General features: G+C 36.9%; 1 protein-coding gene across 1 annotated transcript; it reads right to left on the bottom strand.

Moving 5' to 3' along the window:
- Positions 1-896: 896 nt before the first annotated feature.
- Positions 897-5,941, bottom strand: LOC128190428 (transcription factor HES-2-like). Its single transcript, XM_052862471.1, has 4 exons — positions 5,316-5,941; positions 4,329-4,430; positions 2,120-2,210; positions 897-2,027 (listed from the first exon to the last, which is right to left on the bottom strand). The coding sequence occupies exons 1-4, from the start codon at positions 5,388-5,390 to the stop codon at positions 1,300-1,302; spliced, it is 996 nt and encodes a 331-aa protein (XP_052718431.1). The 5' UTR covers positions 5,391-5,941; the 3' UTR covers positions 897-1,299.
- Positions 5,942-13,911: the final 7,970 nt, after the last annotated feature.

Here is a 13,911-nt window from a genome sequence, read left to right as displayed (position 1 = left end):
TTGCCGGTGCGTTTATTTAATGTTGTATCAAAATCCTGTCCGTCAAGCGTCCCGACACCTTTGTTACGTCTCCGAGTTATTTGGATTTCATTAAATCAATTTAACATTTCCTTACAAACCGAATAACAACTTTTCATGTATAATGAATTTTGTCTCGGATTAAATGGGATTACGGCGGTCGCCATTACACGAGAGAAAATTGAAAGTTTGCGCACGTGGGCATTTACATTCGTTATCTGACTCGGTTAATATCGTGTCACCCTTTATATGAAAATATTTCTAACTTATTTTTTTCACCGACACTATTTGTGTTGCCTATCTTTGTTAGATCTGGAAAAAGTTTAATGTTCTACCGAAAAACCTCATCTTCCGGTGGAGATAACGATCAATTCTCGCGACATTATTGCGTTTTGTCGAGCAATGCGACGCCCCGTGTTAGTAATCACGGCACTCGCTGTAAATGAAGACCTTAAGATGTGACAGAATTCCACAGATACCATCTCCATCAGCACCGAGGCATTAAATTCATCATAAAATTATTATTCAGACTTAAACCCCGGCTCACCTCTGGATCTACCTCAACAATGGCAAACATCGTGATTATCAAACACGGGGGTTATCATTTTACATCGGACCTCCTTCCTTTTATCAATTTTGTTGTGTTCAGATTCAACTTTACATAATTGTCGTGCCACAAAAGTGTTCTTTTTATGAAAAATAAATATTTTATTTCAAATGCATATTTTGAGAAAGGGACTCCATTTCGACAAATCCTAATGCAATATTAAATGTCAAATTTAGTATGCTAATATGTACATGAGAAAAATTCAATTTGAACTTTCGATGTAACATTTATACATACATGTAACTAAATATAAAAATTAAACAACCAAGACTAGTTTAATTAGAAAAAAAATCATCATTTTAATAATCAGCACCTTTGATTACATAAACAGATGTTGTCGTTGTATAACATCATAACAATCGTATAATAACAGATTTATATGTAAAATATGTAATGGAATGTACATTGTACGCTGTATCACAAATCTGCATCTAGGAAGACAACTAATGAATAGGAAGCTCTTCAATATCACCCTCTTTATAGAAAAATAAATTTATATATGCAATGTCTTAACGCACTGAACACAGCCCAATCAACAAATGCTACGGTCCCACAAAATAATAAACTTTTCTTATGGTCTTCATCTTGAAATAATATATATGGGTTGTTTAAGTGCATTGTGTAGAAAATATACGTTACTAGTATTTAAAACCGCGACAGGAAAATAACCCTGTTTACCATGGTCGCCACACGTCCTGGTCAGACTGAGGCGACGAAAGCGACATCTGGAAGTTGGGCATGCACAGGAAGTTGCCCTGGATGTTTTGGACCGAATTCGCGGGGATAAGATTTGACTGTCCACCCATAGAAGATGCCATGAAATTTGGTACACTTGAAATCTGTCCTTGCGGTATCACAACGAATTGGTTTCCATTGACAACAGATCCAAGCTGCATCGTTGAAGTCTGAGCGGTGCTGCTGGAGACCATTTCACTTCCGGTTCTAGAAGTCTTCACCAAGTTCAATGGTGAATCGCTGGTCCTTGTCATCTGAGAGTTTATTGGTACGGGTTGACATAATGTAGCTGTTGGGACTAACACGTACGTTGGAGCGCTCGGATTGCAGATGTAAACATTTCTGTTTCCAGGAAGCTGGGTTGTCGTCTGGCAGGAAGGCGATGATGCGACACTGACAATCGAAGCACTTGACACACGCGGAAGAATATTGGCGTAAGACACAGAAGCGACACTTTTAGGATTCTGGTCCACTGCAGGCGACTTGTCTTCAGCGGGTTCGGACGATTTGTTAGAAGGGTTGACTTGAAGATGTCTTATCAACGCTGATCGGACTTCATCGGGCACGTTTTCCGAAGATTGCAGAAAGTTTTGGATCTCGTTACGGCATTTGTCATACCCGGCTTTATACTGCACGCTATCCACTACACCTTCACGATTTTCAACTTCTGAAATGAAATGAAAATCATATTTGCATTATGAGCTGTTGTCAAAGAATTAAAAGAATTCTCTCAGAGATAGGAGGACTTCTTGTGTGTACCTTCTTTTGATGTAGTGGGATGGGATCGCTTGACAAAGTCAACAGTCATTTCCAAAATGTCGGCTTTTTCCAACTTGTTTGACTTTCCAATCTGAAATTTAAAATAAAGTTGAGCATTACAGATGTTATATTTCACTTCAGTTTTTAGATATATTTTTCATAATTTCACCTCATGCAAATATCAACAACTTTTCCCTAAAGTTTTTCCGTCATTTAGGAATACTCAGGTATTAATTAAGTCTCTGGTATGCCGAATTTTAAGTAGAAAAACCACCCGGAAAAAAACATTTTATTGATTTTAATTTAACAAACACATGTTCAAAAATTAAATCTTTTCAACATTTTGGAGTTTTGTGCTCCGATTCCAATCCAGTAGCTTTCCTTCTGCATGGTTTTAGCACATCAAAACAATTTAATTCCAACATTGTACGTATAAGGCCGATTTCGGTGCACGATTATGTGTGTGAATGTAATTCATTATCAGGAATTTCTCAGGAAAATGAATTTCATCAAATCCCATAGATTTCTCTTGTACAGGTGAAATTTGAAAAATCTTCGCTTTCCTCACTTCGGTAAGTTTTTAATTTGAAGAATTAAATGTCAATAAAGCTTGGACGCTGGGGTAAAATAGGGGCAAAGCTACCATAACGCTTGAAATTTGCATAAAATGAAAGCTTAATTTCCAACAAATCCAATTATTAAGACTCATTGCACGCGATTAAAGTTATTAATCGAACTTTTTAAACGGAACGAGGGGGGGGGGGTATTCGTATTTTTCTCTGAGATAAAATGATTTCTTTCTCTTGGGAAATTTCCTTTATGTAATACGAAAGCGCTTTTTTCTTAAAAGCAATGTTTTACAAAAAGTTATATTTTTATCTCAACTTCAAGAATAGCATTTCTTTGATTTAAAAGAATTCGTCACACCTTAAAAAAGTACTGAGATGGCATCGACAGCACGATGATATGATCGCGTTTTTATGGACTCAAGTTTTCAAAGAAAGGACAAAGTCAATTGAAAAAAAAATCAAACTCGAACTGATTTATTCCGGAGTTAAATAAACAGATATTCCAGTAGTTTACAGTTCTGCGTGTTAAAGTGCGTTACTTTGAGATTCGTCTGCATCGAATCAAAGAAACCAGAGAGGTTTTCAATTTTCTGCGTTTAACATTTTTTACTGCATTTTAATTAAGATCAAAAATTGATTTTTTTTTTCTACTTCAATTGACTACCACTTTAAAACGGCGTAGCTAGAGCTTAAGATCGACTTTTAACCATAGAAACAAATAGATTTCTCAATGGTTCTGCAGTTCGCCGTGTTTATAGAGGAGACATGATAATACATCTGATTGTGGACGACAGTTTTGTCACATGTCTCGTCTCGCTCACTTCTCTTTGACGAGACCACGAAAAGATGTTTACTTTTATCAAGTTGAATTTAAATAGCCAAATATATCTTTCTTACTTAGCTTAAATGAAATCTGTTTCGTGCTCTGACAAGTCTTATTGCAGATGTGCGACCCGCAATCAGGGCTTGTGTAAACCCCGCGGAACAGAGCTATAGATAATTTATCGGGTACAAGCCACTTAGTTTCGTTTTTTTTCTTTTTTCCCCGGTGAGGCCTGTGGAAACAAGCCAAGACATATCGACATATCTGAAAGCAGTTTTGTGACACGAAAACACAATTTACACCATTCCTTAAAAAATAAATCGCCCATTTTTGATAGAAAATTACTATTTTGTTCACAGTAACATGCAATTATACCCCTCTACACGTACATAAATGTGCATTATATTCTTTTCTTCTCTGACGGCCATGAACGTTTTCTCTTCAGAATGAGTTTTTTTTACGGATCAGTAAAATGCACGTGCAACAATGGACATTAATAGAACCATGTACAGAGATTTATGTCCGTTTATGCATGATTTATGCGGGCAAAAAGGTGTTATAAAAAACAAAGCTATTTTATAGCAAATACCTGCATGAAGAGAAATTCATATATACCTAAAGAGAAATTCATATCTTTGTAGTTATGGGCCCGTTACCTTTGGTGTGGGAAGAAAATAGATAAAGAATGAACAATTTATCGCCCGGAGTAGCTAGTCCGCTAGCATCATCAATTAGCAAGCATTCACGTCATTATCCGTATCACCCCGCCATCTCATATCAACAGGTAAGAGGCCGTTAGAGGGGGGTCCGTATCTACCTTAGGTTTATCCTTGTCCAACTGGGATATCAGAGTCTGGAGCTGGTTCAAGCATTCGTTTATTCTTTCTCTCCGTCTTCTCTCTATCATTGGTTTGTTTACCTGAAAGAATAAGTAATTTTAACATGTACTTAGAAAACCTTGGAAATATCTTAATCACCAGGCACTAGCATATCATTGATATGGAGGATACTGTCAAATAAGACCATCATTTAGGGGGATTCTGTCATTTTGAGGATTAGATGTAATTTTTAACGGTGGCTCCGCAGGCAACGAGAATTGATTAACGTCAAATTACGTTTACTCTCCATGTCACGAATCTCCAGTCGTAATCCTAATCTGTAATATTATCCATTGATCTTAACCCGAGGATTAGAGGACGATCGCCCCGGATTAGAAACGCCATGCCAAACTTATATGGCGACTAATACTCAGGAATGTTATTGTTTCCGCCTCAAAGTAAGTTTCATGAAAAGGTTTTGGGTGCTCACGCCGGTCTCGTGCTATGACGTCATCACATTTTGGGGTACCCGCGCCGCGCTGACCACTGTTATTACAGTAAATCACAGAAAGCGAATGAATCAAATGAACCGAGCAAGGCAGATGAATGTTACGACACAGAGAGATTAGTATCAGTAATGGATGTTCCGATCGTTTATCTTTTAATTTGAATTAGTTTCTTCTAAGATGTATATTTAGAAGCAAAAAAAAAAAAAAAAAAAAGAATTAAAAAAAACAAAAATGAAAGAGAAAAAGAAATTTTAAGAGGAGGGGCGGGTGATTACTAAGGATTTTACCACTCTTAGACTAATTTAATTTTCATTAATACAACGCTGTTGACATAATACGGTAAATTTATAGATGTAAACAAAACAGTAATTTAGCCTGTCAAATGAAATGAACGTAACACAGGTGAAAACAGCGCAGTAAATAAGCAGACGAGTTAACGTATGACTCCCCATACATATAAATATCAAAATCACTTACCCTTCTCTTCGGTGACCCCGTCGAACTGTGGACGGCTTCTTTTTTCACTTCATCTTTGGACTCTGTGGGTGCCATGATCAGGTGATCAGTTTATAATTAAGAATTAATCGTTAATTGCTAATACTCCTATACATCCATGTCTGTTTGGTGTGATATGTTTCCTAGCACTGACACGAGTTGGTCCCACCGACAACTAAGCTCGTCACGCGAAGGCCTCTCTGATTAGCTGTCTGGCACGCGAATTTGTAAGATTAGCCATAAATCAGCGCAGCCTACCTAGAACCAACAGGTCGGCGCTCCGAGTGACCTCATGAATGTGTACTGCAGCCAATGACGGGTCCGCGCTTGAACAAGTCTGGTCCCATCTTCACGCCGAGCGAAATTACAAAACTTTTATGTATACTTACATTATCCCCGGGCTATACAAAGCAATGTATAGCTTTTCTTTTTCACTTACGTATATGAAATAGAAAACAAAGTGGGTCCTAGATTTTCATCAGAGCCGTGTGTTTTTATTAGGGAACAATTAGCTCTTTGTCGTATATTGTGTACCTACGGTATCTCGATAGACCTATAATAGAAAAGATTATCACCGCAAAAATCTGGATGAAAGATTTTAAAAATCTCAACATCAGACCTTGTTTTTCTGAGAGATTAAAGGGGTAATTTAAAGAGTATGTTAAAGCATGCACACGTGTGAATTTAACGAATCATAGCCGGATGAAAACAAACAATGGCCTTTTTTGAATACGCCCAAATGGAAAAAGGAAAGAGTTCTTTTTTCTAAGTGTTGGCATTCCTGGTAAGAAGTGTATTTCTTTCCTGGTCGATATCGCACATAAAGCTTTTACCATCCAGCCCAAACCAAGTTTCCTGTTTCTCTTGCGCCGGGGTTGTATTTCTTGTGCAAGATTATTTTTTTTTTACTTTATTAATAGACGTGGACAAGGAAAATAAAGCATTTCTTCCATATCAAGTTCTCAATCGATGTCCCTTGAGGTTTTCACGGCATGGTAACGGGCCTTACATAAGCTACCTATCTAGCGACAGATAAGACCCGTTATAGTAGTTACCCCGCGGTTCTCAGGACCGCTAAATAGCGGGACAGGTAGATATATAGGTCCAGGTATATTGATTGTCCCCCTACTACCTGTTCTAATGAGATAACGGGGTATACATGGCTGTCAATGCCAGGCCTGATCCGCGAACGCCTTGGGCCTGTCACCGATACGGATAGATCGATACACGACACCTATCGGCGGTACCACCAAAACAGTGGAGAACCTCTGTGTAGAGACCAATTATAAATAAGGAAGAATGAATATAGGGTTTTCTAAAATTATTGTGAAGTTCAAGAAAAACGTGTGAAGTAAAACCAAGTACTTGATTCCGCCATACATAGTGAACATTTTTAATTAACATGAATGACGGTTGAAAGAGAAAAAACCTCCAAAGCAGATACATTTAATAGACATCTAAAAAAAATTTGCACAGGGATTTCAAATACCAATTGGAATTCGTAGAGGGAAATATGATCAATATCTGTAACTGTCGTATATCTATGGCGTAATTCCGTTTCAAGTGATTTTGGTAAACATATGGGATATTGAACACATATATTCCTTTATTATTTTTATTTAATATCTAACAATATTTACTGAAGTTTTAAAAAAGCAAAGCCTGTATTAAAATATATCTTTATGAAGGAAAATGAGTACTAGTAAATGTTTAAATAAATCATAATTCTAAAATCTTAGATGTATTTCTTTCATTATATTTCAATTGGCATTCGAATTTATGTAAACACAGTGTTCAATACAAGTGTCTTTTACTTATCGACACTTTGACATTTCGATTGTAAAGCAGTAAAATATACCAACTTATGGAGTCATAAATGTTTATAACCCAATGTTGAGCACAACACAAGAAACAACAGCCAAAATATGGACACAGAACAACTTGAAAGCAGTTTACCAAACGGGAGCAAGACACACTGACTCGTCGCAACATTCAAACCAGCCAGCATCCTACATCACTGATTAAAACAACAGCAACATCAAATTTCTGTCTGGTGTTGCGCCATCCCAATGTCAACACCAAGGCAACGGTTATTTCCATGTAAAGATACAAGAACAGTACCTACTATAAGCAGTGACTTATATATCTCGTGCCAACAACTACCGGTACCACATGATAATGTGTACTAAAGAGACCAGACCCAACAACAACAGAAATATATTAACAACATTTACCAGGTTGAGATATACCCCAACTAAAACTAAAGTAATGGTATTTCCGACAACAGTGACAACAATAAAGAGCTATAACAAAATTAGGTTTCAACATACAGTACCTGAAGCTCTAGCTCTAGCATACAAAACGAAGCAACACCATTTAAACCGGAGACGTTGGAATATCACCGTGAAACCAACCACAGAGAAAAGGGGTTGCAGCAGCAACTACAAACAACGTCAAACGCAACAAAAAGAGACCAGATGCAATACTCTTACGTAACACAGTAATAAAATATACAGTAACAACATTACATTGCCCTGAACAACAGGAGCACCAAGTACCAAGAACAACTACACATAATATTAAAATAACTAAGTATACAAAACACGCATTTCCAAACTAACAAAATATATTTATCAAAACTACGCTGTATCACAGATGAGAAATAAATCAACTCACAAAGGCAAAAGAAACGTGCCTTATAGCGCCAACTGTTAAATTAACAGAATGTAGAATGTGTATAGGAGACCTAAAGTGGGGCGAGGAGAGATTTCTTTTTGGGATACACAAATGTAATAGGTCGAGGCATCGTTTAATGTAAGCACATGTGCATAATGTGTATATATCTGGAGACATATATATCAAGTTTTTACGCTACCATCCCATCCCTGACAATAGGAACTTATTGGAGGGGATTATTTTCTGTTGTGTACGGGAGTCAGGGATTTGATTTCTTCCTAGGAATTATTCTTTCGACAAGGTGTTTATTATTTTTCTCCATTTCACTCATGTCCATATCTTCTCTGGCATCGTGTGAAATTATAGTGAGGACGAGTTTATACCCTAATTCCTGAATAAAAATCGACGCTAACGCCGACTTCAATCAGATATTAGTAATAATTTGTCTGTAGATTCCCCCTAGTAATAAAGGCAACATTTAAGAAAAACACGAAATGTAACCCCGGATTTTGAAGATTCATCTTTTAACGATTAAACTTCATAAATTTAATGCACATCTCCATAAAATTCATTAGACTTTGATTCAATCTGAAGTCCGCGTTTTCAACAAAACGACTTGCAGACGTTAGCCGTGCGCGGCGCGAGACTTCCTTGGTAACGATCTGGCGCCGCTCTGGATGGTCAGTCGTCGGACCCTGATGGACTAATCGTGGACTTAAAAGCTTTCGCTGAATAATTCGTCACAGATATCATTTTAACTGCCCTTTTAAACCAGAGACTGACAAAATTACTTTTAATAATAATCATCTGTTATTAAAGCCTGTAAAAAGTTGTTATGAAAACTTTGGGTGATTCATAACATCTAGCACACCCGTCCCAGAGAGACAATTGTCTTTTATTTAAGAAAAGGATGTTGTGCACCCTTTTGTATATTTGAAACACTCTGTTGAAATGAACACCTTTATAACGTTAGTCACACTAAACGTGTACGAAACTGATCTTTTAATGAATTAAACGCTGTGACTCAGACAATTTCCGATAAGATGAATTTCTCTGATCACGAACAAAGGTTCAACCATAGTCAATCTGAGGAAGCAGGGTATACGGAAACAGACAAACCCACAGCTTTGAGTACGGAACCTGAACCCGGCACCCGGGGTTCATGTTTTTTGGGTACACTCGTTGAACGCAAAAACTCAATTCAGTCGGTCAATACGCGACTCCCCTGGGAATCGTCTTCTATCAAAACCTTGGAATTTGATATTGTATCTGCTGAAATCAAGCGAACTTTAATTGATTTTACATCGAATAACTTTCTTTCAAATTTACATTTCCCACCAAATATGACTTTTCTGGCCGGAGTCAGCGGGAGAGGACTATTTATTGCTTACTGCTTCTCCCCGGGACAGCCCAAGCCTCAGTTCCCCTCATTAGGCCTAATGAATACCGGATGATCCGACTCCGTCCTGGGATTTCAATCTTTACACAGCCAAACACACCTAATTTATTTTCCTTTGTCGAAATGTGACAAAATGGAAATATTAGCCGAGGGAGACCGAGGAATCTCTCCGTCGAATTTCACATTGCACTGATTCTCAATACGGCTTTGGTTTGGACAGTTGCATCATTATTGGAATTGAATATGCTGATTTGCCGGGGGTTCCAGATATTGTTTAGCTGTTCTTTTGGACCAGGATAAATGTAACGTGGTTTACAGGTGGATTCTGTCAGTTGGGCTCGCTCGGGTGGAAATATCTGAGAATTGATGATATATGACCTAAGTAAATATTTATTTACGGAGAGTGATGTCTGAGTTGGAGTGTGTCCCTTAGCGTCCCTTAAGCTCTCTGACGAATGTTTACGTAGATTTATTTACGTACATTTCTTCACGTAATTTGCAGTTTTGTTTCGCCTAGATTGAAATTGCAAGCCCAGTAACTCTATACTGCAACCATATTCCTTGCTTGTTAATGTGTTGCAATAGCGTCATTTTTTTAACGATGTAACAAAATGCTGTGAAGTTTTGACTTGATACATATAATGTGAACTTTGAAGTAAAGCAAAACTCCAAAAAGGGTTTTTACGCAGGTCAGTATTCTCTAAACCTTTTGAAGTTGTTTGCATGTCCACATGTTATAAACAAACAATGAAAAAACGTTTGAACAAAACACATTAAGGGGGTTGAGTGGTCAACAAAATTTTTATCTAATCTACCCTAAAACTTAAAAAATATATATGATTTCTTTAGCTCACTGCTATAAACTAGTACTGATCAAAGAACAAACCCATGTTAGTTTAGCTTTAAAACTTAATTGTTTTAGTATATATTTATACATAGCTCTTCTTTCTCCAGGAGATTTATATAGTCTACAAATGCCCACAACCATACAGCCCTCTTAAACTTAAAAATAAAATTCCTAGTATCGAATTAGATACCCCAGACCTTGTATAGAGTGTTCTCTTGGCAGAGTTACTTCTCCTGAGACAATACTTGACCAAAGAAATGGAGACGTTTTCAATTTGTGGTCTCTATTAAAGATAATGGATTTAAATCCGGGTTTCCACTCTGATACTCTGAGGAATCAACAATAGTCCTCGGGATCAAAGCCTACCACACAATGCGCCATTACTCGCTGTCCATCTCACGTCACATCGGGCTCGGGCTCCTGACAAAAACCACAGAATCGCAGGAATTCCAACCTCTTTCCCCACCTGTCCTGTTCATGAAAAAAGATCTGATAGCCACATTGATAGGAATTGAAAATTTTAATTAAGACCTGAGAGGTATGGGAATTTGCTGCAGGCCCCAAATAATCTCAAATTCATGAAATATCTATAAGTAGTATTCTTCCTTAAGGGGTTTAGAAGGAAATACCAATTGTTTTTTTTTTATTTTTAGAATTGTAATTACTAAAGAATGTTATAACCAAACAAATACATTTAATAATATTGCAAATGAATGGAAACGTGCCAGAAACGACAAGTAAACATTACGTAATGCAATATGATTTCATGAAAAAGGAAGAGTCCTCCTTATGATAAATTAAGTTCAGTTTTATCACATACACATATCAGCTCTAAAAGTCATCCTCATGCCATATGTCCTTGTTCACTTCTCAAGTACGGCACTTCTGTCTTACAATCAGAAATTCAACAATCACTTGACATGGCTGGTCTTCCCATAAGATTTCCTTTCCAAAGATTTTTTTTTTTGCGTTTTCATGATCAACTTGTTAAAAAAAAACCCATTAGCATCGCATTTTGTTTCTCCTTTAATACATATCTAAAATTATTACTTTATTACTGTGCACATCTTTTGCAAACTGAGATGGCCGTGCATCAAAAGCAAGTTAACTGGATTTTATTATTGCATTGAAGGAAAAATTCGAGACCATTCATGATATCCCATCCCATTTTGATGATATGATTTTCTATGGTTTTCGGTAATTTTGAAAAGTTAGTAAGTCAAGGAGACTGACATTGAATATAAAGGGGATAATGTTTTACGTGGATTCAAAAGAAGAAATCAACACCACTAATGAAGAAATTTACGCCTCGAGTAAAAGAAAAGAAAATAGTAATGGATGGGCTAACGCGAGACCAATCGGCGGACCTCGGGTCTAGCCATTCATCAGTTCATGCCTCTACAGAAGATTCCATTGTGACATAAGAAAGCCCACTTGTAGATTTGAGCAACATGTTGTTTTAAGTCACAGATTTGACAATTATATCTTGTTGAATTCAGTCTTTGTGTAGATTCGTGGGAAAGAAGGGCGATGCGATAGTGAGAAGGGGGACGAGATGTTCGCCATTGTTCGTTAGACAATGCGTACGCCGAGCCCGACCTTCATCCATCTGCTAACGCTGAAAGAAAACCATCCGGCGGCTCGACCGCGCTGTAATGGCGCGATAATCTTTTTCATCGCTTGTTTAAATGTTTACAAGAAGGCAAAGAAATTGAACTTGGAAACTTTTTATGTATTAATGGATATCAGATGAGAATAGGACGATGCTATCAGTGTTATCTGTTTAACCACTGTGGTGATCTGTCTCACTCCAATAATGCACGTGGGTTTAGACGAACCAATTCTACCAAATAGGGCATCATTATAGTATTGAGAATTTAGCTCTGCATTGATGAAAAAGGGAAAAAACCAAACAGCGTGATATTAGACAAATCAGACTTTTTTCTAGGTCAGTTATAAGATATAAAATATAAATTGCATATTCAAATAAAGAATTTCTTTTTAAAAAAACCTGTTATCATTGTAGCGTTGACTTACGTGTTTTTAATTATAAGTAAATTTTGAATGTAGGAAATATCTTTGTTATTGAAATTTTTTTTAGAAACTTGAGTGCACAAGTCAAAATTATATATTATTAAATATTACATAAGTTCTATATTTTTATTTCAAAATCATTATTCAAGTTACTTTTTGTACTGTTAGCATAATGTATAGAAGGACGAGAGAGAGAGAGAGAGAGAGAGAGAGAGAGAGAGAGAGAGAGAGAGAGACTCTTTCATCTTTTTATTAGATATGAGGAATTTTTGACAGAAACCTGGGACATAAGGTTCATTTGGCGAACAAATGTGAAAAACGGATCTTATAAACCGTTTATCTTAAAAGACCTATCTGTTTTCAAATTAGAGGGTTAGGGTTTCTCGAGCCGTTTAAGAGTAAAATGATATACCTATTTGACAGAATCAATGTCTGAACTGTTTTGTCTCTCGTTTAAGAGGGGTAATAAGACACTAATATGAAACTCTGTAATTTTGAAACTTAGAACTTAAAAAAGCAAGAGAGAAAAAACTAATGAAAACTCGGATGGATATGAATAACCCCGACAACTTTCAAAGATAATATCTATGAACTCGGTATTATTAGGTTATAATGATATCCTAAACAATTATATAAACACAAGACAAGCACATAAAACTAATAAAACTAGCTGTCCCCTCCCTTTTTTAGAAGGGAAAAACGTTTTTAAAACCGTAAGAATTGAACCTGCAGAAATATGGCAGATCACAATACGATTGACCGACTTTGTCTTTTAAATTCATTGCTTATAAGTTACTTCCAGAGTGAAGGCTGATAGAGTTTTGGAGGGTTTTTCGGTGTAAAAAATCCACATTATTTAGGGCACGTCAGGTCACCTATGAAATGCACAACAATACGCCATTATCCCATCCAAAGCTGGCCACTTTTGGTTTTTATGCAAAAAGCACTGAAGCAATATTTTTTATACATTGAAGCAATATTTTATGCAGTTGGCAATTTCCTTTATTTTTATGTTTGGTCAGTTTCTGTTGCAAATATGCGCATCGGGCGTGCTCTTCTGTATTGTGTTAGTTTTAGAATTCTTTTGAATTTGCGACATCTTTTGAGCTGACTGTATGGGGTGACGCCCTGTAGACTCTCCCCTCACGAGCTGCATTGGCTCCACTGAGCAATGACAGTGCGTTCCAAGGTCTTAACCAAATCCATCAACGAAATCGTAAAAATCCCCCGAAATCGACCTGCTGATGGCCAATACGATACAGAAAGATATTGTCATTAGTATTTAAGGAATAATGCTCATTTTTATCGCAGGCCGGAGAATCAAACTTAAGAGATCGCAATCTTACAATCACTCGTCATTTATCATTTTATAAAACTTTATTTTCTAAAGGTTCTTCATTGGTACACTCCCCCTTTTTCTATCAAAATATATTAAATATTCAAATTACAACTAAACAGATTGCTGACAGTAATTTAACGACCAAGATCAAAGCCCGAGGCGACAATTCTACACTAGAATTAATGCATCAGACGGGAGTTAAAGGTTTGGCCGAGGGGTTACGACCATCCCATCCCCCGCTTCCTCAATGAAATATGCTGCTACAATTCCTCAGCATGCTTCT

The sequence above is a fragment of the Crassostrea angulata genome, chromosome 6, assembly GCF_025612915.1.
Source record: "Crassostrea angulata isolate pt1a10 chromosome 6, ASM2561291v2, whole genome shotgun sequence".
Taxonomy (NCBI): domain Eukaryota; kingdom Metazoa; phylum Mollusca; class Bivalvia; order Ostreida; family Ostreidae; genus Magallana; species Magallana angulata.
This window is presented reverse-complemented; position numbering and strand designations above follow the sequence as displayed.

What these genes read in the sequence shown, in the direction of transcription:
- LOC128190428 (XM_052862471.1), bottom strand. Translation starts at nt 5,390, where the DNA reads ATGGCACCCACAGAGTCCAAAGATGAAGTGAAAAAAGAAGCCGTCCAC. An exon ending in CGGGGTCACCGAAGAGAAGG is followed by an intron (nt 4,431 to 5,315) that starts GTAAGTGATTTT and finishes TTATTCTTTCAG; the next exon opens with GTAAACAAACCAATGATAGA. An exon ending in TGGACAAGGATAAACCTAAG is followed by an intron (nt 2,211 to 4,328) that starts GTAGATACGGAC and finishes TTTAAATTTCAG; the next exon opens with ATTGGAAAGTCAAACAAGTT.